The sequence below is a fragment of the Ciona intestinalis genome, unplaced genomic scaffold (genome assembly GCF_000224145.3).
Source record: "Ciona intestinalis unplaced genomic scaffold, KH HT000148.2, whole genome shotgun sequence".
Classification (NCBI taxonomy): domain Eukaryota; kingdom Metazoa; phylum Chordata; class Ascidiacea; order Phlebobranchia; family Cionidae; genus Ciona; species Ciona intestinalis.
This window is the reverse complement of record NW_004190470.2, coordinates 104,791-127,130: the sequence shown is the minus strand read 5'-3', so window position 1 is coordinate 127,130 and position 22,340 is coordinate 104,791. Positions and strand designations below refer to the sequence as shown.

The 22,340-nt window shown below is 34.7% G+C and overlaps 3 protein-coding genes across 9 annotated transcripts in view; all 3 read right to left on the bottom strand.

Annotated features, from left to right (window-relative positions):
* Window positions 1-460: 460 nt before the first annotated feature.
* LOC108950429 lies at window positions 461-5,668 on the bottom strand. Its single transcript, XM_018816154.2, has 9 exons — window positions 4,722-5,668; window positions 4,179-4,401; window positions 3,295-3,402; window positions 2,632-2,716; window positions 2,342-2,507; window positions 2,091-2,289; window positions 1,624-1,766; window positions 1,116-1,239; window positions 461-805 (listed from the first exon to the last, which is right to left on the bottom strand). Exons 1-8 carry the CDS (start codon window positions 5,192-5,194, stop codon window positions 1,122-1,124), a joined length of 1,515 nt encoding a protein of 504 aa, XP_018671699.1. The 5' UTR covers window positions 5,195-5,668; the 3' UTR covers window positions 461-805; window positions 1,116-1,121.
* A 287-nt stretch (window positions 5,669-5,955) lies between these two features.
* On the bottom strand, window positions 5,956-10,523 carry LOC108950428. Its single transcript, XM_026839062.1, has 9 exons — window positions 9,922-10,523; window positions 9,282-9,504; window positions 9,082-9,189; window positions 8,847-8,931; window positions 8,435-8,600; window positions 7,789-7,987; window positions 7,105-7,247; window positions 6,230-6,353; window positions 5,956-6,092 (listed from the first exon to the last, which is right to left on the bottom strand). The coding sequence occupies exons 1-8, from the start codon at window positions 10,422-10,424 to the stop codon at window positions 6,236-6,238; spliced, it is 1,545 nt and encodes a 514-aa protein (XP_026694863.1). The 5' UTR covers window positions 10,425-10,523; the 3' UTR covers window positions 5,956-6,092; window positions 6,230-6,235.
* Window positions 10,524-11,657: 1,134 nt separating this feature from the next.
* The window catches only part of LOC100181440 (adhesion G-protein coupled receptor G7-like), a 23,080-nt gene continuing 12,397 nt past the window's right edge, over window positions 11,658-22,340 (bottom strand). For all 7 annotated transcript variants that reach the window (XM_026839052.1, XM_026839054.1, XM_026839055.1 and 4 more), the window contains 17 exons: window positions 22,020-22,061; window positions 21,436-21,564; window positions 20,639-20,761; window positions 19,363-19,451; window positions 18,966-19,139; window positions 18,433-18,515; window positions 18,043-18,155; window positions 16,989-17,144; window positions 16,408-16,595; window positions 15,816-15,959; window positions 15,182-15,300; window positions 14,725-14,947; window positions 13,736-13,872; window positions 13,479-13,608; window positions 13,079-13,238; window positions 12,641-12,752; window positions 11,658-12,097 (listed from right to left, as the gene is read on the bottom strand). In XM_026839052.1, coding sequence (XP_026694853.1) covers window positions 11,974-12,097; window positions 12,641-12,752; window positions 13,079-13,238; window positions 13,479-13,608; window positions 13,736-13,872; window positions 14,725-14,947; window positions 15,182-15,300; window positions 15,816-15,959; window positions 16,408-16,595; window positions 16,989-17,144; window positions 18,043-18,155; window positions 18,433-18,515; window positions 18,966-19,139; window positions 19,363-19,451; window positions 20,639-20,761; window positions 21,436-21,564; window positions 22,020-22,061 — 2,246 coding nt within the window. In that variant the 3' untranslated portion in view covers window positions 11,658-11,973. The remainder of the gene's footprint in view (window positions 12,098-12,640; window positions 12,753-13,078; window positions 13,239-13,478; window positions 13,609-13,735; window positions 13,873-14,724; window positions 14,948-15,181; window positions 15,301-15,815; window positions 15,960-16,407; window positions 16,596-16,988; window positions 17,145-18,042; window positions 18,156-18,432; window positions 18,516-18,965; window positions 19,140-19,362; window positions 19,452-20,638; window positions 20,762-21,435; window positions 21,565-22,019; window positions 22,062-22,340) is intronic.

The following is a 22,340-nucleotide window of genomic DNA, read 5'->3' as shown; positions in this document are numbered from 1 at the left end:
CGGGTTTAACAGCACCTCGTGCCAGCTTACAAGTTACCATGTATGTTACTTTGTGGGATAAGTGAGTTTAAAACTAACACTTTTGGAAAGGCGCGTAAAAGTTAAACGCCAAACCTCTAAACAGTGCCGTATACAGACTCTGAGTAAGACTATACAATACTGAATACCAAGGTTGAAAGAGCATTATGGTAAGACTACTTATATTCTAATACGTAAATATAAAACTGCCGTTGTAGGCTCGGTCATCTCCAGTCTCGTGCAAACGATAACAGCTTCCTCAATGAAAACGAAGACAGATACGACATACGAGTAAATGTTTTTAGCAGTTTTATTTCTAACAGTGAAATTAAATTGGTCCATATATAGGATTAACTCCTCATTTTAATCTCATAAACAGGGTATGCCAGGACCAAAGTTACTATGGAATGTGTTAATGACGAAGATTCCTTTATTTAATCTCATAAACAGTCTCCATCGTTTCATTTGTTGTTCCATACGCTCATCGAAATTAAAGGAATCTTCGTCATTATCACATTCCATATAGTAACGTTGGTCCTGGCGGGATCGGCAAAATGTAACCGTTTATTTGTCGATAAACCGACATTATCACCCCGAATGACAATCACGAGTGAAGAAATCTTCAGACGCAAACAACGAGCCCAACATAAATAAATAAATAAATAAACAAGATATTTCTATAAAGTTTCGTATGAAGCAAAACAATGGAGAAAAGCAGCGTAATTCTAAATACCACGTTGTTCGTGAAGTGAAGCGTGGTTCTAAATACATCTGCCACGGTTGTTTCCTGTAAAAGCAACTCAATTTCATTTTCGTTCGCATCTTAGTAATATAATACTGCAGGCCCTAGCGTGGAGTCAACTAAAATTCCATTAGTAACTGCATCCCATATTTCCTAAAGGTGCTTTAAATTTTTATCAACGCTCTTTTAGAGTCCCGGGCTACGGTTATATATTTAAGTAAATAATATTGTTTACTACCAAGTGGGACAAAAAAGGATCGAGAATTAAAATATGTCCCACCTTACCCCGCCTTACTATAAAACTTTTTATGTCTCTACGAAATGATTGTCAAATTAAATACGGTTTCGCTCAAACCTGATTTTAAGTAGGACTATCTTCTGTTCTAAGAACATCGCGTATTGCGGCTAATATTCCGTAAGTAGGTTCGCTGGCATTGCGTGTAAATAAAACTTCTTTCGACCAACTTGACATATCAGATCTGAAAACAAAAAAACATATTTTTACGCTAGATTCTAAAGTGCAATTTACCCTTAGGATGTGTTTTTTTAGATTACGTATAGCATAATCTAAGTTTTTACTTCTTTTTCATATAAAACGGGTATTCTGTTTCACACACCTCGTGCTCACTTATTACAAATGAACACCACTGGTTTGGAGCAATTAATTGCTGTTTAGTGTCTTGCCCAAGTATACACACCCTAGCACAATAATAGCAGCTTCGTGCCTCGAACCGACAACCCTTAACTATAAGAGACGTTGCAAAGCCTAATCACTTTGCCTACGCGCTGGAATGAAGCATTTTTATCTGATATGCAAATGTAGAGTGTTTAAATTAATTTGTACACTTTAACAAAGTACATACGAAAGAAAGACTTTTGAAATTGTGGCGATATCCATCTCTATAGTCGACTGTATGTCGTCACGGTTGGATGATAACCAATCACATGATGAGAAATATTCGTCCAGATATTTTACCAAATCCGTGTCAACGAAAACTCGAAGGCGCTGTAAAAGTATTCACATTAGTGATAAATTAGATACGGTAACATGAGTTAAGGTGGGTCATGTTTTGATTCTCTTTTCTCGTCCCATTAGGTATAGTAAACAAAGAAATATTTACATATAAAATAATCTTATCCTCCAGACCCTAAAAAGCTTTAATAATTTTTTAAAAAACGATCAGGAAAATGGAATTTAGATGCTAACGCTATTCCATCTTATCATATACACAGGACTATATTTAAAAATAGTAGGCTATGATGTGTTTCAAATAAATTGTGGTGTTTACTCTTTTGACTTTATACACAGAATGTAAGTAACTGGACCTACGTAATTTTGACGTAAAATTTTAGAAACATTTTGAATAAATTCCGCTTCTGCTGGTGGTGATGCAATGTACACGTCACCACATCCGTACTGGGTGGTTTGATGTGCGATTGCTCGAGCGACATCTTGCGGTCGGAAAGATTGTATTTCTTTGCATAGCTTCATCCAGCGTGGTGTTGCCCAAGGATTGTCATGCAGGCATCTACATTTTAGTTGTTTAACATGAATCTTTACTTTGCACTATTGGTTTGCACCTTCTCATAAAATCGGGACGATCAAATCTCCAATGCACAAATAAGAATTGTCGTGTTTTAATGACGTCATCAACGTACTGTGACGCCATATGTCTTGTATGGCGAGGGTGAGGTGTATGACGTCTTATCTCCGAAAATAGATCAGTCGGAGTTATTTCACTTAAATCTAAAAATAGTATGAATAAAGCAAAACTATTTAAATAATTACACACGTCATAGCTGTTGTATACGCGTATGTTTTATGGTAACTAATCGTAGTTGAAAACATAGTATGAAAAAAATGACAGTACTTATTTTTTTGGGTGTCTTTTCTTTTGGTTTGAAATCGGTAATCAACAAACTTTTGTACGGTTCTGGGTAGAGAGCGCACGGATCCTGGTAAAAACATTAATGTCACACACAAAGTTACACCTCTGTACTTGTAACTGGTAAGCGGGTACGAATGTATAAGTCACCCGTGTTATGACTCCATACGTTGCCCTGTCACCCACGCGAAGATAAATAACTTTCATTCAGTTATATTCACATTTTACAATGTGAATGTATTTTTCTTCCGAGACATCAAAACAGATTTGTTTAACCTTAAGGCTGTCATCCCATGTTACAAATTGTGAATGAAGAAATGGATGAATATTATTTTATTCTCGCATGATGGAGCGATGACTGGTGATAAAACAAGGATATTCTGTTTCATACACCTCTTATGCGCTTATTCGTTACCAGGCACGTATTGAAATTTAAGGTGGTTATTTGTTTGTTTTTTTACTTTTTTTAATCAAAGAGAACAATTTAGACAACCCATAAACGAACCACTAGGCTAGAGCAGTTTGCGTTAGTTGTTCTAGCACACATACGTTCACCAAAGAATCTTAAACCCATTAGCCTATTTCTGGGTTACAAGCACTTGCGCTAACGCTCATGTCACTTCACCGGTAACTTGTTTAAAAATTTACCTTGCTATCGTAAGCATTCAAAACTTCTTCCTTCGTTGCTTCCAGTTTAAAGTAATGTGGTTTTGTCAAATTCTTGCTCAAAGGAAACTTTGGCAATGCGTAAGCTTTCTGTGTATAAATATACAGAAAGTGTTAAAAATATAAAATATGCCGTTTTATCGTAATGTGTTTTTAAGCTTAAAAAACACAGTATGATACAGTGCGCATTATTAATACAGATACCTGTATTTAAACTGTGTTGCAACGAAATTAATTTGGATAATAATAAAAGTACAAAGAATATAGTACTGTTGGGTAAGATGGGACACTTTTAGCACATATTATCAAAATATCCTGATCGTGTTTTAAACAATTAATAGCCGTCTATTGAAGTCGTAAGGATACGGTTTTACAATTCTTTGTTTTTTTTGTTTACTACCAATTGGAACGAAAAAAATAGAATGAACAGGTGTCCCATCTTCCCCCACCCAACCCTATATATTGCTGCGGGGTAAGATAGGACACTTTTAGTAGATATTATCAAAATATTCTGATCGTGTTATAAACAATTAACAACAGTCTATGAGAGTCGTGCTGAGGATACGGTTTTATAAATATTTCTTTGTTTACCTTTACCACAAAATGTAACAAAAATAAGGTGTACCATAACCCCCCAACCTACCATATATATAGTAGAGTGGGGGAAGATGGGACACCTTTAGCACGCAATATTCAAATATCCTGATCGTGTTTTAAACAATAACAACGGTCTATGGGAGTAGTGAGGAAACGGGTTTGTGATTCTGTGAATGTTCTTTGTTCACTACAAAATGGAACGAGAAAATAGAATAAAAAGGTGTCCCATCTTTCCCCAGCCCACTATATCCAAACATTAATTTTAGTACATTACGCTTAGTTGAGTGGTGGAATTCGTCAATTGTCATATTCAGCAATTTTTCGAACCCCCTGTATCTGTTTGGGGATAAGAATTTGACTCGAAACACGTCATTAATTCTGCCTTCACATGATTGGCGAAACTTATCGAGCATGACAAATGGAATAAGGCGACCCAAAGCATCAAGATCAACACGATGTGCGATGTTTATAACGTTCCCATTACGGTTTTGTCTGTTGTTTTGAAATACAATAAGGCACAGCATGATAATATAGAGTAAATCTATTGAAAATAGTAGGTGGCTAATACTGGGACACATATATTGCCTCCTACTTAAAAATTCTCTTATAATCAGATTTTCAGTGATACCATGAATTTGTGCTATTATTATTGGTATTTGGAAAAAACTTTATATAAACATAATATTGACATACGAGAAGTTGTCTAATGATTCGCCCACTGGGTGCTATTTTAGCAATGTGAAAGGAGGCATTTTGAATTTCGGGATGACTCTTAGTTTAACTTTCTTTTTATTACAAATCAATCATCTTACCTGTCAGTTTTGTGCTTGAACATTAGAGGCAAAACTAACGTCCTGTTCAGCATTATACAAAGAAATATTGCGTCTCTTAGACTTGACAGCTGATTGTTTGGTCCATTTTTCACAATCACGAATAGAAATCGGTCGTTTCTCAAACGAATCATTGGATTTTTATTTGAAGAACCAAAGTTAACTTTAACCGGGCAACTTTTCAACTTTGTACTGTTTGAAACATTCGAACTTGTGTTTTGTCGATGAACAGAATTGCCACCAATTAGTTGCAAGGGCAACTTTTTATAAACCGCAGATTGTTTAAATTTAAGGTTTCTTTGAAAAGTTCGTTTAAATTCCGCAACCCTGTTAACTGTTGCATTCGACATTGCGTAAAAGTGGCGATTTTCTTCAGAATTGTTGACTGTAAATTCCATCCATATAAAAACCAATGCTATTGCACTCATATAACCAAAACATTTCTTAAGCTCCATTTCCTTACAAACTTGCTAAACTAAAAAGCGATGCTATACCGTTACAAACTAAAAGAAAACTAAAAAATACATACTGGATTATTTTATAATAACAAATACAACTCCTTTCATCTCACATCGCATAAAGTAACTTGAATAAAACAAATCCGAAATTAAAATAAAAAATAACCTGCTTCATACAAAATAGGCAGTAAATAAGCACAAGCTTATAAATAATCGAAGTACATGGCCTAGGGATATCATCGAAAGTATTTAACTTGGAATCATTTATTTCTTAATTCGCTTCTATTTAAATTGCAAAAGCCTGAGGATGTTTCCTGTTTCACATAAAGTTAGTCATCCGGTGTGTCGATTAATATCCAAATTCAACGTCACAAATCAGAAACCGTATTTACTCAAGCGTGAACGAATGAATGATTTTCAATTAAGTTCATGTTGTTGTGATATTGCAAAGCGAGTTAAAAAATAATTTTAAAAAAGTTTATGTTCTAAGCTTAAACAGCAGTTGCGCTTGCTATAGTTAAATTTAAAGTTGTGAAATATACTAATGGCTGTACACAGTATCCGGAATTCGTCCGTTTTGTTTGTTTTGTCCGGATTTCGCCCCCGCATGCGGAACTCCGTAATGGGCTTGCATACGAATTCATCGCAAGCGAATTCGCATGCCTGTTACTGTGTACAGCCACCTTAAAAGTAAAGATCAAAAGCTTTGATTCGGCCGCATTGCGTTATTAAAAATAACTGATTTGTAGAAAATACAATTTAAATTATTCTAGTTATTTATTTCGTCGAACATACATCACACAGAAATTTGTTTCTTATTAATTGAGACCAGATATTTGATTCCAGTTTAGGTGTCTATAGGTTTACGGAGAGAATTCCCGCTTATAGCAGCTTCCTATAAACGTAACACGGGATCAATTTATCATCTCCCACTCTTAATTGTACATGTGGTAAATACATGGTTATTACTCTCAAACGCTAAAGGCGTCAAACTTTACAAACTTTACTCAGTGAAAGTAAAGCTTACCTAACCTGCTTTTAAGTGAGGTCGTCTTTCGATCTCAGAACGTCACGTACTAACTCAAGTATTCCGTGGTTTAGACAGCTAGGCTTACGTGAAAACACAACTTCTTTTGACCAACTTGACATTCCAGATCTGGCGGTAAAGAATATTTTCATTTTTTCTAAAGTTTCATTTAACTTAAAAAGCGCCATGCTGGTTTGTTTATTCATTTTATACGTTTCGTTTAAACGTTAACCCGAAAAACAGACATGATTGACCTTGAATTTTTTACTAAATAATTCAGCAATGGACCTTACATAAAGAAGTGCCAAAGACACGTATATAAGACTTTAAAACACGTATGGTGATACGGTATAGCACGTCAGATGTTATATATAATAGGGAGTTATATCGGTTAAAGACCACTGCTTAAAAATCACGTGGGTAATCACCGACCCCCACTGTACGGGAGTCTTCTTTATGCAGACTTTTGCTTCTATTAGTAAATTAAATTTAAAAATATTTAAACATAAATGACTCGCTGGTTTGTCTTATCGTTCAATATATAATAGGACGGGGTAGATGGGACACCTTCAGCACATAATATTCAAATATCATGATCGTGTTTTAAACAATTAACAACGGTCTATGAGAGTCGCGAGAATATAGTTTTATAATTTTTTGAAAGTTCTTTGTTTACCACTAAATGGGACAAAAAATAAAAGTAAAAGGTGTCTCCTCCCACCCTACTTTATTTCTAAGTCTTCGCTATATACCGTAATCGAAGAGAAAAACAAAACTATTATTATTATTATAGTTTACGACAAGTTTGTGAAGAAGAATTTGTATTGCCCCTACATACTATAATTATAATGAGTAAAGTGAAATATATAAATATACGTACGAAAGAAAGATTTTTGAAATTGTGGCGATATCCATCTCTATAGTCGACTGTATGTCGTCACGGTTGTATGATAACCAATCACATGACGAGAAATATTCGTCAAGATATTTTTCCAAATCCGTGTGGGTGAAAACTTGAAGGCGCTGTAAAATAGTATAAGAAGTTTTACAATTAAAAAGTATATACTAGATTACGGGATGACGAGACAAATTTTATTCTAATTTCTCGTCCCATTTGGTAGTATGAACAAAGAACATTCAAACAATTATAAAACCGTATCCTTTTATAGATCGTTGTTAATTGCTTAAAACATCAGAATATTTTAATACCATGTGCCAAAGATGTCCCGTATTTCCCCTTCATACTATATACAAATGTCTTAGTCAGTAATCCTTTGTTTGCATCAGACGTGCGGCTTTGGATGTTTATTAAATAGTGCGTGTGTTTTAATATGAATGAATGTACTTTATTCCCACTTGGCCGGAAAACGGCAGTCGTTATAACACGGGTGTTAATACACATTATGCCAGCTTACGAGTTACCATGCATGTTACTTTATCGGTGATTATGGCTGATAATTTGGACAAACCATTAGTGCCACGGCGCTGGACATGTGTTTATTAAATAGAACGTACGCATTAACACATTTAACTAGTCATATGTGAAGTAATGAACTGAACCTACGTAATTTTGGCGTAGAATATTTGAAACATTTTGAATAAATTCCGCTTCCGTTGGTGGTGATGCAATGTAGACGTCACCACATCCGTACTGGGCGGTTTGATTTGCGATCGCTCGAGCGACATCTTGCGGTCGGAAAGATTGTATTTCTTCGCACAGTTGCAAGCGAGCAGAGGTTGCCCAAGGCTCGTCTGCCAGGCATCTGTGTCAAATGCATTTAGTATAAGTATAGCACGGTGGGTAAGATGGGACACCTTTGGCACATAATATCCAAAATCCTGATCGTGTTTAAAACAATTAACAACGGTCTATGAAAGTCGTGAGGATACGGTTTTAAATATAGTAGGGTGGGGAAGATGGGACACATGTTCATTCTTTTTTCCCGCCCAATTTGGTATAGTAAATAGGGAAAATTCAAAAAATTGTAAAACTGTGCCTTCACAACTCCCTTATTGGACCGTTGTTAATTGTTTAAAACACGATCAGGATATTTAGATATTATGTGCTAAAGGTGTCCCATCTTCCCCCACCCCACTATAATTCGTTGAATGTTTATACTATCAAACGGGACGAGGAAAATAAAATGAAAATGTGTCCCATCTTCTCCACCCTGCTATATATACTATACCATTAAACCATTGAATTGTACCTTCTCATCCAATCAGATCGGTCAAATCTCCAATGCACAGATAAGAATTGTCGAGTTTTAATGACGTCATCAATATATTGTGACGCCATCTGCTTTATATGTTGAGGATGACGCGTATGACGTATAATTTCCGAATACAGGGCAGCATAACTTGTATTAACAATATCTATAGAAATTGTATTTAATAATTTTTTTTTTGCTTACGTGGGTAGTAAAACAATCGTTAAATAAGGTTAGCGAGTCAGCATAATTATGGGTATGGGCAGTGTAGATTTAAAATATTATTTTTATGTGACTTCTCAGATGTTTCGTTTGTCACCGTGGCAAACTACCCCAGAGTATTATATGACTACTTTACGTGCTCAACATTGTCCCATCTTCCCCCACCCTATTATATAAAATATTTTAGTACTTAAGTTTTGAGGTGCTTTCTCTTGCGGTATAACTTCGTGAACCAGCAGATTTTTATACGGTTGTGGGTAGAGGGCGCATGGATTCTGGTGATAGAAAACTTCATTATAGAAGTATTAGAAACATTGGAAGTTTGGGTCGAAGAACTGAAGAAGTGCAGTTATTGACACAGAAAGAAATCGTAACAATATAAGAATGGTTTAATGCGGGCAACTGCCGTTTTCTGTTGTGTTTACCTTGCTATTATAATACTTTAAAACCTCTTCCTTCGTTGCAGCCACATGAAATCGTTGTGTTTTTGTCAAGTTCTGTTTTAATGGAAACTTTGGCGTTGCGTAGACATCCTGCACACAAAATGACAATTAAGTGGAAATGCATTTCTGTAAGTTGGGGAAAACACAGAACTGTTTGTACTTCAAAATGGAATTCGACTTACCTTGCGATTGGTTGAGTCGTGGAATTCGTCAATTGTCATATTCAGCAATTCTTCGTACCCCCTGTATCTGTTTGGGGATAAGAATTTGACTCGAAAAACGTCATTAATTCTTCCATCACATGATTGGCGAAACTCATCGAGCGTGACGAACGGAATAAAGCGACCCAAAGCATCAAGATCAACACGATGTGCGATGTTTATAACGTTCCCATTCTCAATTTGTCTGTTGTGAAAAGCAAATACTGTTAGCAAGTCAATGACAATATATATAGAATACTGTAGGGTAAGATGGGACACCTTTTGCACATAATATCCAAATATCATGATCGTGTTTTAAACAATTAACAACGGTCTATGGGAGTCGTGAGGCTACGGTTTAATAATTCTTTGAATGTTCTTTGTTTACTACCAAATGGGACAACAAAATAGAATGAAACGGTGTCCCATCTTCCCCCACTCTAATATACTTACATATATGTACGCTTCTAAGCGTTTTGGCATCGTTTAAATTAGCCATGTTATAGGTTATTGCATTGAAATTGTTAGATCTGGTGCAGAGAAGAATAATCGAATGTTTCTAGTGATACAACCACAAAGTACGTGTAGCTTGATGCGTACGAGCTTCACTTGGTCATCTTACCTGTCAGATCTGTGCTTGAACATTAGAGGCAAAACTAACGTCCTGTTCAGCATTATACAAAGAAATATTGCGTCTCTTAGACTTGACAGCTGGTTGTTTGGTCCATTTTTCACAATCACGAAAAGAAATCGGTCGTTTCTCAAACGAATTATTGGATTTTTAGCTGAAGATCCGAAGTTAACTTTAACCGGGCAACTTTTCAGTGAAACATTGTCCGGAGTTTTCGGATGAGCATTTTGAAGTGAAATAGTTCGTGATAAGCCAACAATGTGGATATGCAAATTTCCTGATACATGACGGTTTTTAATTGCTGGTTTTAGCTTGCTTTCTTTGTGGGAAATTACATCCGACCGTGCATGAGACGTCCCTTTTACATTTAGTAAATTTCTTTTGCTCGGAATGTCCCCTAACAAACTGTCCTTAACAGTAACTAGCGTTATCACACCGACGAAAAAAGCCCCCACGTATTTCCATTTTCTTCGACCTGTATTACACAACCACATTCCACCCTAAACCCTTACAAATTTCGTTAGTAGCAAAACACATAAAGTATAAATCTTTCGCTATATATGAAAAGTAGCTTACAGACTCATTTAGGCAAATGCTATCTTTTAGTTAAAATAAAGCTATTAAATTGTCGTCCAACATAAATCTGTATCATAGCAACCTAATGCCGTCAATTTTGTAACACGATAAAACATGCTGAGCTCCGTTACGTTATGCCTGAGGGTGTAAAAATGTACAATCAGTAGGTTCAATTACATTTATTTAAAACATTTATATTATTTAAGTTGGTTGGTTAATAGCAAATGCTTTTTAATTTTAATTAGTAGGTTCAGTTTTACTATAGATTTTTCTAATACGAAAATAGGAGACAACTAAACCGATGAGCAATAATATATTAAAAGAAACAGAGGATAATCCTCTTTAAAAGCCGCGCTTGTTCCGCTTCAGTTACTTTAATAAACATTGTTTGTTTATTTCATTTTTCAGCTACAGGCCGCGTAATAAACAGAGCTTATAAAAAAAGAGCAAGGAGGAACTAATAAACAAGTTGTTTGATTATGCGGAATTAAATAGTTTGGAATCAGAAGTAAATATTATTTTAGTAATGGGCACGAGTAAAGAATCCTTCGGTACGTTACAGATTAGGCTTAAGGAAGGTGTCCTGCTATCGTAGTCATATAGATATACTGTGGCAGTGCTTTGACCATGGATATAATAATATCGTAGGGTATTGTAAAAAGGGAATATTTTTAAATGATTTTTAATGGTTATAAAATTATTATGTATTGGTTGTGACGTGATTCATTTATCAAATGCTGGGTGGAGTGTTAACTGTTAACCTTTACCGGGAGAAATGGCAGCTCGAACTTTGGTTGATCATTTTTTACCAGGTTTGAAAAGTCCCCAGTGCAATTCATTCGGATCAAGGCTGTGTGTTCTAAAATCCATGTTGTTCTGGAAAATCAGCCACTCCAGATTGAGAAAACACGTGCAATGCCGTACCATTCTCATTCATCAGGTTATGTTTAGTCTTTTGCAAACGTTCAGCATATGCGGTGTGGCACGAAAAGGAGCTTTGCTGTGGTGCCACGCCGGCGACCACAGATCATAGAAGGATGTTACACCTTTTCTCCCGTATACCGTTTTTAATTGTTTTTTACACGATTGGAATTTTTTGATCTTACGACCTAATGCTGTCCCATCTTACCCCATAGTAGTATAATACGATGTTCGAAGATTACGTCTACATTTATCACGATAATAAAATAATAAATTACGAGTACGCTTGATGTATGTTAGAAGTGCTACAAGGTACTAAACAGGTGGGCTTGTAAGTTTCAAATTTGTACATTCAACACCTTCGCTTCGCAGACCTTTTCCAATCTATTAATAGTAATCTGATTTTACATTGAGTAAGAATCTGTGCAGTCAATGCGTCAACTTCCGAAACTTCAGCAGAGTTTAACATGGATGGGATCAATGTTCTGCTTCATAGATTCGCATATATCAAGTTATAAACACCACTTTGTAGACAGTAAGGTCGACTTAGCGAGCTCCCTGCTGCACTACTGAAGCCTCGCTTCTCCAATTTTCGATTTCTTCTTCAAATGCGTCGTTTTCGTGAAATGACGTCGATGATGAAATGTGACGTGTTGAGGGCCGTGATGACCTATTTAAAGTACATATTATTATATAAAAAATGCACCTTGTTTTATCATCACGGGGGAGGCAACGATAATAATTACAACACGGGGGTTTTGTTTTGCACGTCTCGTTTGGGGATTTTTTTTATTGTAGGGCTGACAATTTGGATAAAACCACTTATTCAAATTATATCTAAAGTAATGCGGGTTTGGAAATGAGATGTACCCATGTGTGGTGAATCCACATTTTAGCTTTATCTAAGATTGTTAAATTGTGTTATATCTTAGCTCTGTTAGTCTTTAAAACTTTTGTTGAATGAATGATTGTAACTTACTTTATCCTTGCGTGGCCAAAAAACAACAGTCGTTATAACATGGATATTCATACACCTCGTGCCAGCTTACGAGTTACCAAGTATGTTACTTTGTGGGAGATTGATGAGTGTTCCAAATGATAATGGTCCAAATATGGCTTCAACCATTTTTCCAAATCATCCAAGTTACTTCTACATTATCTCTACCTTTTCCCATATGACTTTTCCCAACTCCTTACATACAATGTTACTTACTGAGTTGTCCTGGTTGTTGGGATTGCATATGTTGAGATTCTGCGTGCTTGTTCAGATATGGCAGACCTAGTAAACTTCTGACGAACCACATACAGCAAGAACAGGAAGAAACCTGGGAATATGATTTCAAATTAATACACGTTGTGGGTAGATTGGTTACTATGCCTGCCTTTAACCATAGAGGTTATGCGTTCAAGACTTGCCACTGCTACCATTGTTGGCATATGTGTTCTCGGGTAAAACACTGAACAGTAATTGCTCCAATCTAGTGGCCATTAATGGGTTGTCCAAATTGTCAGCCATACATACTTTAGACCAAGGACATATTCACAATGGTAGCAATGATAAAATGTTGGACCCATGCCCATTATTCGACTGTGTTAGTATTATTATGTGCATATCAAATGAAACTATATTACATATCTTGTATTCCCCAACCTTGTAATGAGTTAAACACAGTGAATAAAACGGAGAAAGCAAAACTTGCATCCCCATTTCCTGGAATGATGACGAAACCAAAGATCCATGTTAATCCAAGCGTGACAAACAAAGTTAACGAGAAAAGCAAATTTTTTTGTAAATCTTTCGACTTGCCAGCCTGAAAAGTGAAGCATGTTTAATAAAAACAGCAAAGTTGATATTGTCTGTATCCAAAATTAGCTTTTAAAGAATGAAGAGAAGGAATCAACAGCAAAACGACAGTCTTTAAAACATGTTATGGATAAAGGGTGTTGGGAAAAGCATCAGTTATATAGTGTGGCTGTTGAACCCAAGATTAGATAAACCAATAATTAAAAAATGATATTTGATACAATTTCATTCAAAAGTTATAACTTACCATAAAGTTTGGTCGTTTTGCACAGGTCACTTTATAAGTTAGAAAGACATACAACATCAGATTTACACCAAGTGTTATAGCTGCTGGTATAAGAACAGCATACAACACTAGCCCTGGCTGAATGTAACACCTGGTGGAAAAGTTTGTTAAACTTATTTATGAAATATTACAACACAACATTGTCTCAATTTTACCCTGGTTTGAACTAAAATACATAAAATAAAAATTAAAACAAAATATAGAAAAAAGTTTCTTACTCTCCATCTGTTCTCTTGTACATATCAATGTTAAAGATTGTGGTGAACATGATAACCAACGCTGGTAGCAACCAACCCCACAAACATGAAGCAATCATGAACCAGTTACCAAATAACTTTCCTCGAGTTTTAAATGGCTGGAAAAAAATAGTTACAAATGGTTAAGGGGGCAAACAAACAAAAATGAAAATTTGTATATGAATCTTCAGATCACATTTGAGCATTTCTGTCACTACACAAATTTTGATTTGCTTTATTGGTATGCCCTTTTAAGGTTTTATGAAAGTATTAACTCAACGCACAATTGTGCTGGGTGGTATTTGTACTGAATAAAAACACAAAAGGCCACTTGTTTATCCTTGCATGCTGTGGGCTTACGAGTTACCATGTGATTTTTGGAGCAGTTAGCTCAAGCTCAAAGTGTCTTGCCCAAAACACCTTTTAAAAATTGTGGCAGCTTCATGATATAAACGGAGTATTCTCTAGTTAACAGAGGAGCATTCTAACCATAATAGCAGAGTGTTGGTATACACGTATTTTAAAAAGTGTACAATTATCTAAACTACTGCCATATAGGCTACAACAAATAAGTCTGTACAAAGAGAAAGAACTGCTGTAATATTCAATAAAAAGTTTGTTAATTAAAATATATGGCACGTCTGTCCGCTAGGTGCAGCGACCATGCTTATTTTCCTCTAATTAAATGTAAATATGTTTTTAACTGCAAGCGTGTTTTAACAACTGTTGTTTTGTCGCTATATCCTGTCTTTTCGTTTAAAATATTTCTAAATCTTCGCTACCGTAATTGAAGAGACAAATCAAAGTTAATATTAATTACCTTCTGCAATATAAAGTACCAAAAAAAAATAATGCGAACCAGAAAATCTTGTGGTTAGAATAATAATGATAACAATAACATCAACAAAGTTTTAAAATATTTAAACTAATTTCAGAACTTTATTATTATGAAAAATTGTAGTAAAACTTACATAGATGATAATAGAAGCAATGCTGAAACCTTCCACCATCATCCAAGTGAAAACACTCATCATGGAGAAGTAGGTAAGCACTGACACAGCAAGGCATGATGTCATCGATGATGTCACAATCTCTTGCTCGCTCACAATGAGGAAAATATCAAGAAGAAGAATCGCAGTCGCGAGATTGGCAAGAAGAATAGCCCCCTTCTTACGACCTTTAAGACGTGTTTTTCTGTATGAAAATCGAGAAATATTTTAAGTGTTTGAGTTTAAACTATAAGGGCTTTTTATTAAAAATGAATTTAAAACGTTTTCAGTCTTTGTCAATGCTGTTAAAGTACTTAAAAAATAAAAAAAAATGTTTTTGCCCTGCTTAGCAAAGTTGATTTAATATCATATATTCTCAACCTACAGTTTTCAAATGGCAACACTGAAATATAATAAAGTGGCAACACTGTAAACTCACGGAACAAAGATGAAGATGAGAATGAGGAGGAGACAAGAGGCACCGGAGATGGAACAACCAACCACAGTCAAGATATCAAGAACATGTGAATTACTGATGCTGGTATCATCTCCAGGCAACTGTTGGTAAATAATTTGGTAATAAACAACAGTCTACATGGTGTGTATGTGTGATAACTTGGTACATTAGGTTTTGATGCTGTTGTTATAAATATAAGTAATAAATCTGTGTGGCTGAACCCACAGTCTAAAACTAGACGTTTAATACACTGTGGGTATATAACTATTCTGAAAATTTTAGACATACCTTTTCTTGCAATCATGCCTAATTCGATTAAAATACACTAAATTGACACTTACGTTTAAAGTGTACATATATTAAAATTTAAGGCAAAATTTGATAGCAAATAGGCTATTATTGTTGGAAAACCCAAAAAATCTTATTATGATTTCACACTTGATTCGATAACTACAATAAAGCAATGTTGTTTTGAAATATTTCAGTTTACTATTGCATGACATTGATCATAATGTATGAATACCTTATTCATGGTCAAATTATCTTAAATGATGATTAACTAAAACAACAGATACATAGATTATTAACTACAGGGTAATTTAAAGTGTTTACTCACAAACAAAGTTGCAAAGTTGGTGAGATGGTTAAATGTACAAGTCAACGTGGTGTTTGAGGAATTGGTGATTACAGAACCCACATCTGACCAAGTAAGTGTCACTTCATCCCAATAAACACAAACACTTCTACCTGCAATCAAACCCTGCAGAGAAACAAACAAAATGATGCAATAGCGTCCAGATCGTATTAGCAGAATCTTTTTTACCACCTGACAAAAAAAACAAAGCTCCTGACTATTTTGCGGCATTTACCTCCGTGATACTAAAAGTTTTTTTAAATTTTTGATGTTAAATGAAAATGTAAACTATGCATCTACATATCATATCATAATATTATACTTCTAAAAGAGGTGTCCTGCCTCTTGGACAGTATTACACAGTTTTCAGAATGGGTCAAGACTAAAAAAGAGGCCAGTCGCACTATAATACCAGTTTATCAGGATTGCGGCAAGCGACGGGGTAATTAAAGCAGGAATAACCTAACCACAGCCAATTGCCTACAGGTCCAATACATAAGGCGTTTCATCAAACTAAATGTGCAAAAAAATATCATAACTTGAAAGCACTGCTAACTATATTTGTAGTAGTTACCGTAGTGGTTCCAAAACCCAATTCAACAGGTGGATCAAGGTTATTCAAAGGTCCATTTGCATTGACCACAGTAGCCGACAACACAGCATCAGAATTAACAGTGACATTGTTAAACATAGTAAATGTACTCGAAGAATTGGAACGGAACAATTTGTCATCTGGAAACGCAACAAAACTGATGCGTCGATCTGAAATTAAAAAATTGAATTGTGATTTTAACAAAACGCATTATAATATTGGTTGAAACGCATCAATAACCAGCAATAATGTTGTTTCAACAAACAAAGTACTAATATTAAAAGTCTAAACTTCTGTGTGTAGAAGAGAAACTCCTTCTGTCTAAACTACAACTAACATAAAGCCTTTCCCTCAATGTTTAGGGTGATTTTGTAAACAAAAAATAAGTAAATAATCTTTAAGCGGCTCATCTGGTATAAACATAGCGTAATACCGTTTCGTCTGCTATCCGGCAAGACTTGAAGTGAAGTAAAAGAATATTTACATTATGCCTGGTAGCCGAAGTAACAGAAAAAATAAGGAATTTGTTATATTTTAACTAAATCAATACATACAGAGCATACCTGCAAGATCGCTTATTGCTGATTTAGGAATGGTGATAAATGAATTCATTGTAGTATTAGGAGCCGCAAGATATGTAGAAAGTTGGTCTGATCTGAATCCAACTTGATTTTGAATGGATAAAGGTGTTACTCCATAACCTATACCTAGATCTGCATCTGCAATAAATAAACAGATTTATTTAAACAAGCCAGTCAAATATAAAACAAGTCAGAAATATAGAAATTTTAATACACCATTTTCAAGGATTCCATGCTGACATATAGAAGCTGGATAAATATTTAAATTCACTGAATTTCAGGGGGTGCATAACATTTTAAAGTTAGATTGCACTATATTTAATTTCCTTGTTATCTGAATCACCTTGGAGTTTCTCAACCTCTGGTATTAAAAATGCAGCCCTGGTGTTAGTTTAACTAAATGTGTTCTTTTTTACCTTCCCCCCACATTACGAGTTACCATGTATGTAGCTTTGTGTGTGATTATTTATGTTGGATTTTTTTCTTTATTTTTTACCATGTATAGTTTTTAGTTTAAACAACCACTGGGTTGGAGTAATTGGAGTTAATAGTCTTGTCCAAGGAAATACACACTCGCAAAGCATCACCAAGCCTTGAACCCATTACCTCTGGGCTGGAGGCAGGCGCGCTAACCACTTTGCCATGGCTCCGAACTGTTAATTTTAACATTTCAATAATTAGTCTACAACAACCGGCCGTGGCAAAGTGGTTAGCGGCCTGCCTGTAACCCGGAGGCTATGGGTTGAAGGCCTGTCGCTGCTACCATTGTGGGCGTATGTGTACTTGGGCCAGACAATTAACGGCAATTGCTCCAACCCAGTGGTCACTAATGGGTTGTTCAAATTATCCGGCATGCATAAAAAAAAATTACCTACAAAGTAACATACATAACTTATAAGCTGGTACGAGGTGTATTAACACCCGTGTATAACGACTCTGGTTTTCCAGCCTTGCGAGGATAAAGTAAGTTACATTCATTCAAAACGGCCTAAAATATGTATCAACAACAGTGTTTACAAATGGTGCCAAAGCTTACCTTGTTCAGTAGGTTGTACAACAGCAATGGCAACACTGCCGCTTACTTCTGTATATTCCTCTCCCTCATCCACTTCCACCTTCTCACCAACTGAATCCAATGTTGCCAGGATCCTGAACCACAATAAGTGTAAGTATGTGTGTATGATACCATTGTGGGTATATGTGTCCTTGGGCAAGACACTTAGCAGCAATTTTTTCAACCTAGTGGTCACTAATGGGTTTTCTAAATTGTCACTTATACAAAAAAAAACATTCACCAACAAGTTAGCACGAGGTGTATGAAATAGAACACTCATGTTATAACAACTGTCGTTTTCCTGCCAGGCGAGGATAAAGCAAGTTACATTCATTCATTCATTCACAATGTTATGTGTTACATGACACTCACTCTTGGGTTTGACCGCTCTCTTGTAACTGATCTTCAGGAACTTCAAGTAAATTTCCAACAGTTGCTACAACTGAACTCGATGTCTTTAAATGAAAATTTAATCAAGAAATTAAACATAAGATGGTATAGATTTATATACAACACATGTACGGGATGGTTTAAGTTTATGAAACCTACAAATCTCATGGAGGTTGTAGGTAAAAGTGTCTTTATTAAAGACTAAGTACAAATAGACTGAGAGAAAAATATCAAAATAATTTAATGACTCACGAGTTGTGAAAAGTCTGTAAAAAATGAGGAAATAGTCATTTGCAAATGTCGTGAAAAAAACTGAAAGGCTGTCAACCTTTATGTTAACTGCTGTAACAACCTGTCAATCAAGAGATAATGACCAATGAGTTTGTAACTTCACTATGTAATTTTTGTTATCTTTTTTGTAATGATGACAAAAAAATGATGCAGTAAATTTTTTTGTCATCATTTTTGTATAAAAATTGGAGTAATACATTTTAATGTTACTAATTCTCCCTCACCTCTGGAGTAAGTGTAGTTGTGTTGACAATCTCTGTCAGAGCTTCAGATGTCTGAGTGACATCCGTTGTTGTAAGATCCGCTGAAACTGATGTGATGACTTCAAGATCGTTCGCCACTTGTTGGCGCTGCTCAGGAGTATTTATTGGACTATCACGAACATCATTCCAGATGTTCTGATAATTAAACAGGCGTTAATTTTTGAAAACGTAGGATTCTCTGAAAAATGTCAATATAATATAACAAGTATTTTTAAAATTACCATTATCCTTTAATATATTAAAAAAAAATTACCATTATCCTTTCATATTAAAAAAATGTTTAAAAACACATTTAAAAAATGATATGGCTAAATAGCATTGTTTCAATGAAATTAACTACTTTCCAAAGTATTATTACCTCAAGAGTAACACTACAACTTGTAAGCCAAGTAGGTGTTGCCCAGGTTCCATTTAAATAACATCTTCTGTTGCCATATGGTTTTCCAGCTGGAAAATATTATAAATTTTAAGAATCTTATAAAAAAATTTCAAATTTTTTTTAATTAAACATGATCTTATAAATTTCAAGAATCTTATAAAAAAAATTTCAAATTTTTTTTAATTAAACATGATCTTATGAATTTCAATGACTTAAAGAAGTCTAATTAGCGAGTAAATAACATTTATAATCTAAATTGTTTATTAATAAAAGGTAATGAGTTGTATAAAACGGTGATGTATTTCTTGTGATGGCGTATAGAGTACACTTTATATTATCATAACATTAGATAAAAAATTAAACTATAACCTAATTAAAATAACTTACACAATATGCTATGATGGTGTAGCGGTTAAGTGTGCTCCGAGAACAGATGTTTAGAATATATAATAATCTAAATTTCACTTAATGTATAAAGACTGCCTGTTGTGTAAAGTTGCCAGTTGGACGGGAATCAATATATTTACCTTTGAATAATATAACAACACTGGCGCACAACAATGCATTATTATTATATTAAATATCTGTACTGTGCTTGAAGCACACCCAACCGCTACAGACACAGTGGCCAACTTTATTTTTGTTAGTGTGACTCATTGCATTTTATAATATATTTTTATCTTATAACATTTTTAATCAAATTATAATATATATATGTGTCTTTTTAATAAAGCTATGCTTTCTTTTCTAGTAGGCCTGACTATTTACCTGAAAAGATTACATGAATGAATGAATGAATGTAACTTACTTTATCCTCGCGTGGCCGGAAAACGACAGTCGTTATCACACGGGTTTAACACCTCGTGCCAGCTTACGAGTTACCATGTATGTTACTTTGTGGGTAATTTCTTTTTTTGGATTTTTTTTTTAATGTAGTTCTGATAAATTAGACAACCCATTAGTAACCACTGGGTTGGAGCAATTGCCGTTAAGTGTCTTGCCCAAGGACACATACGTCCACAATGGTAGCAGCATCGAGCCTTGAACCCATTACCTCTGGGTTACAGGCAGGCGCGCTAACCACTATACCATGGCGCCGGGATAACATTACATAACACAAGAATATATAAGTTTTATGAAGAAGATAGCAGCTTTACATAGATAAGAAATTAAATAAACTGCTCCTGAAATGGAGGTTTATGTTTTAAGCAACACTAAAGTCTGATATTCCTAGTCCCCCTATATTAGTACTTACCATTTGATGAATTAACCGGGCACTTGTTGTTAGAGATAGCAGTAAAACCTGCTTGTGTAGCTGGGAAGGTCACATTTGTAGAGTTTTCAAAGGGGTAGAGTAATGTCTCCTCATCACAGACAACTATAAAGTGAATTTAAATGTTTTAATAATACCAGAACTATAAATTGTGTAAAAATACAAACAGCTCTTAAATTTTTTTAATAAACCAATTCCTATGTGTTTTACTATAATAATCAAACAGTAAGAATGACATAAACTATATAGAATGACCGCTGGGGTATTCTGCAGTTACTGTAAAACTGAATGTTATATGACCGTTTCTGGTTTAAGTACTTAATGTATTTTATTGGTCTATAAAGTAGGTACACTGCGAACCAGGCACTGGAATTTTATTCAAGGCCCAGACATAATGAAAATGTATATATAGTTTAACGGCTGTAACTTCTACCACGAATTTTTCACACATTTTGTTTCACAACTTGACGTACTTGACAAAAAGGAATTTCTAGTTTACAGTAAATTGCTGCAAACAACAAGAATGTAAATGTAGCAGTTGGATTTAAGTAGAAATATAATTAATTGTTCATGCACTTGGTACCCATTAGGAGGTTTTTAATTTTTTTACAACAACAAAAAATAGCAGTAGTACATCAGACTAGCATATTATAAGGCATAAAAAACACAACCACTTAGAAATCTGCCTTTCTTACTTTGTTTTCTTTTTATCAACGCGCACGTAAGTACAAAAATAAATAAGTTCGGCCTAAAAATAACTTTAAACCAAATATTTTCACCTGGTTGACATCCAAGTGCTGATGGTGTCTTAGGTATGTATCCAGCAATACATTGACAAACACATTCAGCTGTTGTGGAGGGTCGGCTACAGGGACCATCACAACCATCACATGTTGATAGACATGATGCTGGTAAAAGTTAACAAGTTTAAGAAAAAATGTTTACTTGAAATATTCAAAACTAAAGCTTAAGTAAATTACAAACGACCAACAAAAGCATCATCTCAGCACATAGTGGTCAGAACGCTTGACTATTAAACAGTGAAACTTAAAGAAGAAAAGTGGAAATTTAAACATAATATTAGAATATTGTGAGACACAAAATCTTATATCCTAAACTCATTTTTTCGTGTTTTTTTAAAGAAAGGATCTTCTGCAACAATTAACATGAGATTTTATTAAAACTAAGTTTTTTTCTGCCATGCTTTGTAAGGCATAACAATTTTGATAAAATCTATGTCTATATTTTTTAGGGTAGCAGTAACAGCTGAGTATTATGATTTATTTGTATTAATAAATTTAAAAAAAAAAATGTTTAAATTTTTTTGACTTTTTTCCTGGAAAATATTGAAAAATGAGTTCACCTGGTGTAGTTGTTACAACTGGTCTTGGTGTGGTGACCTCAACTGATATTGAAACAATAAAAGTTAGCTTCTGATACAAATAATTTAATTGGATTTTATTATTAAACTGAGCTTTTTTTCTGCCATCCTTTGTAAAGTATAACAATTTTGATAAATCTATGTAGATATTTTTAGTGTAGCAATAACAGCCAAATATAATAAATTATTTGTATTAACAAATTTTAACGATTTTTGGCTTAATAATTAACCTTTTTCTTGAAAATTAAAATATAATCTCACCTGATGTAGTTGTTACAACTGGTTTTGGCGTGGTGACCTCAA

Bases quoted from the DNA above. Each gene is read 5' to 3' on its own strand.
- LOC108950429 (XM_018816154.2), bottom strand. From the start codon at position 5,194: ATGGAGCTTAAGAAATGTTTTGGTTATATGAGTGCAATAGCATTGGTT. The intron at 3,403-4,178 runs GTACTAAAATTA...ATTTATACACAG, and splicing joins ACCACTCAACTAAGCGTAAT to AAAGCTTACGCATTGCCAAA. The intron at 2,717-3,294 runs GTAAATTTTTAA...TGTTTTTACCAG, and splicing joins TGAATGCTTACGATAGCAAG to GATCCGTGCGCTCTCTACCC.
- LOC108950428 (XM_026839062.1), bottom strand. From the start codon at position 10,424: ATGTGGTTGTGTAATACAGGTCGAAGAAAATGGAAATACGTGGGGGCT. The intron at 9,190-9,281 runs GTAAGTCGAATT...TTTTGTGTGCAG, and splicing joins ACGACTCAACCAATCGCAAG to GATGTCTACGCAACGCCAAA. The intron at 6,354-7,104 runs GTACGTATATTT...CTTTACCGCCAG, and splicing joins ATTTCAAAAATCTTTCTTTC to ATCTGGAATGTCAAGTTGGT.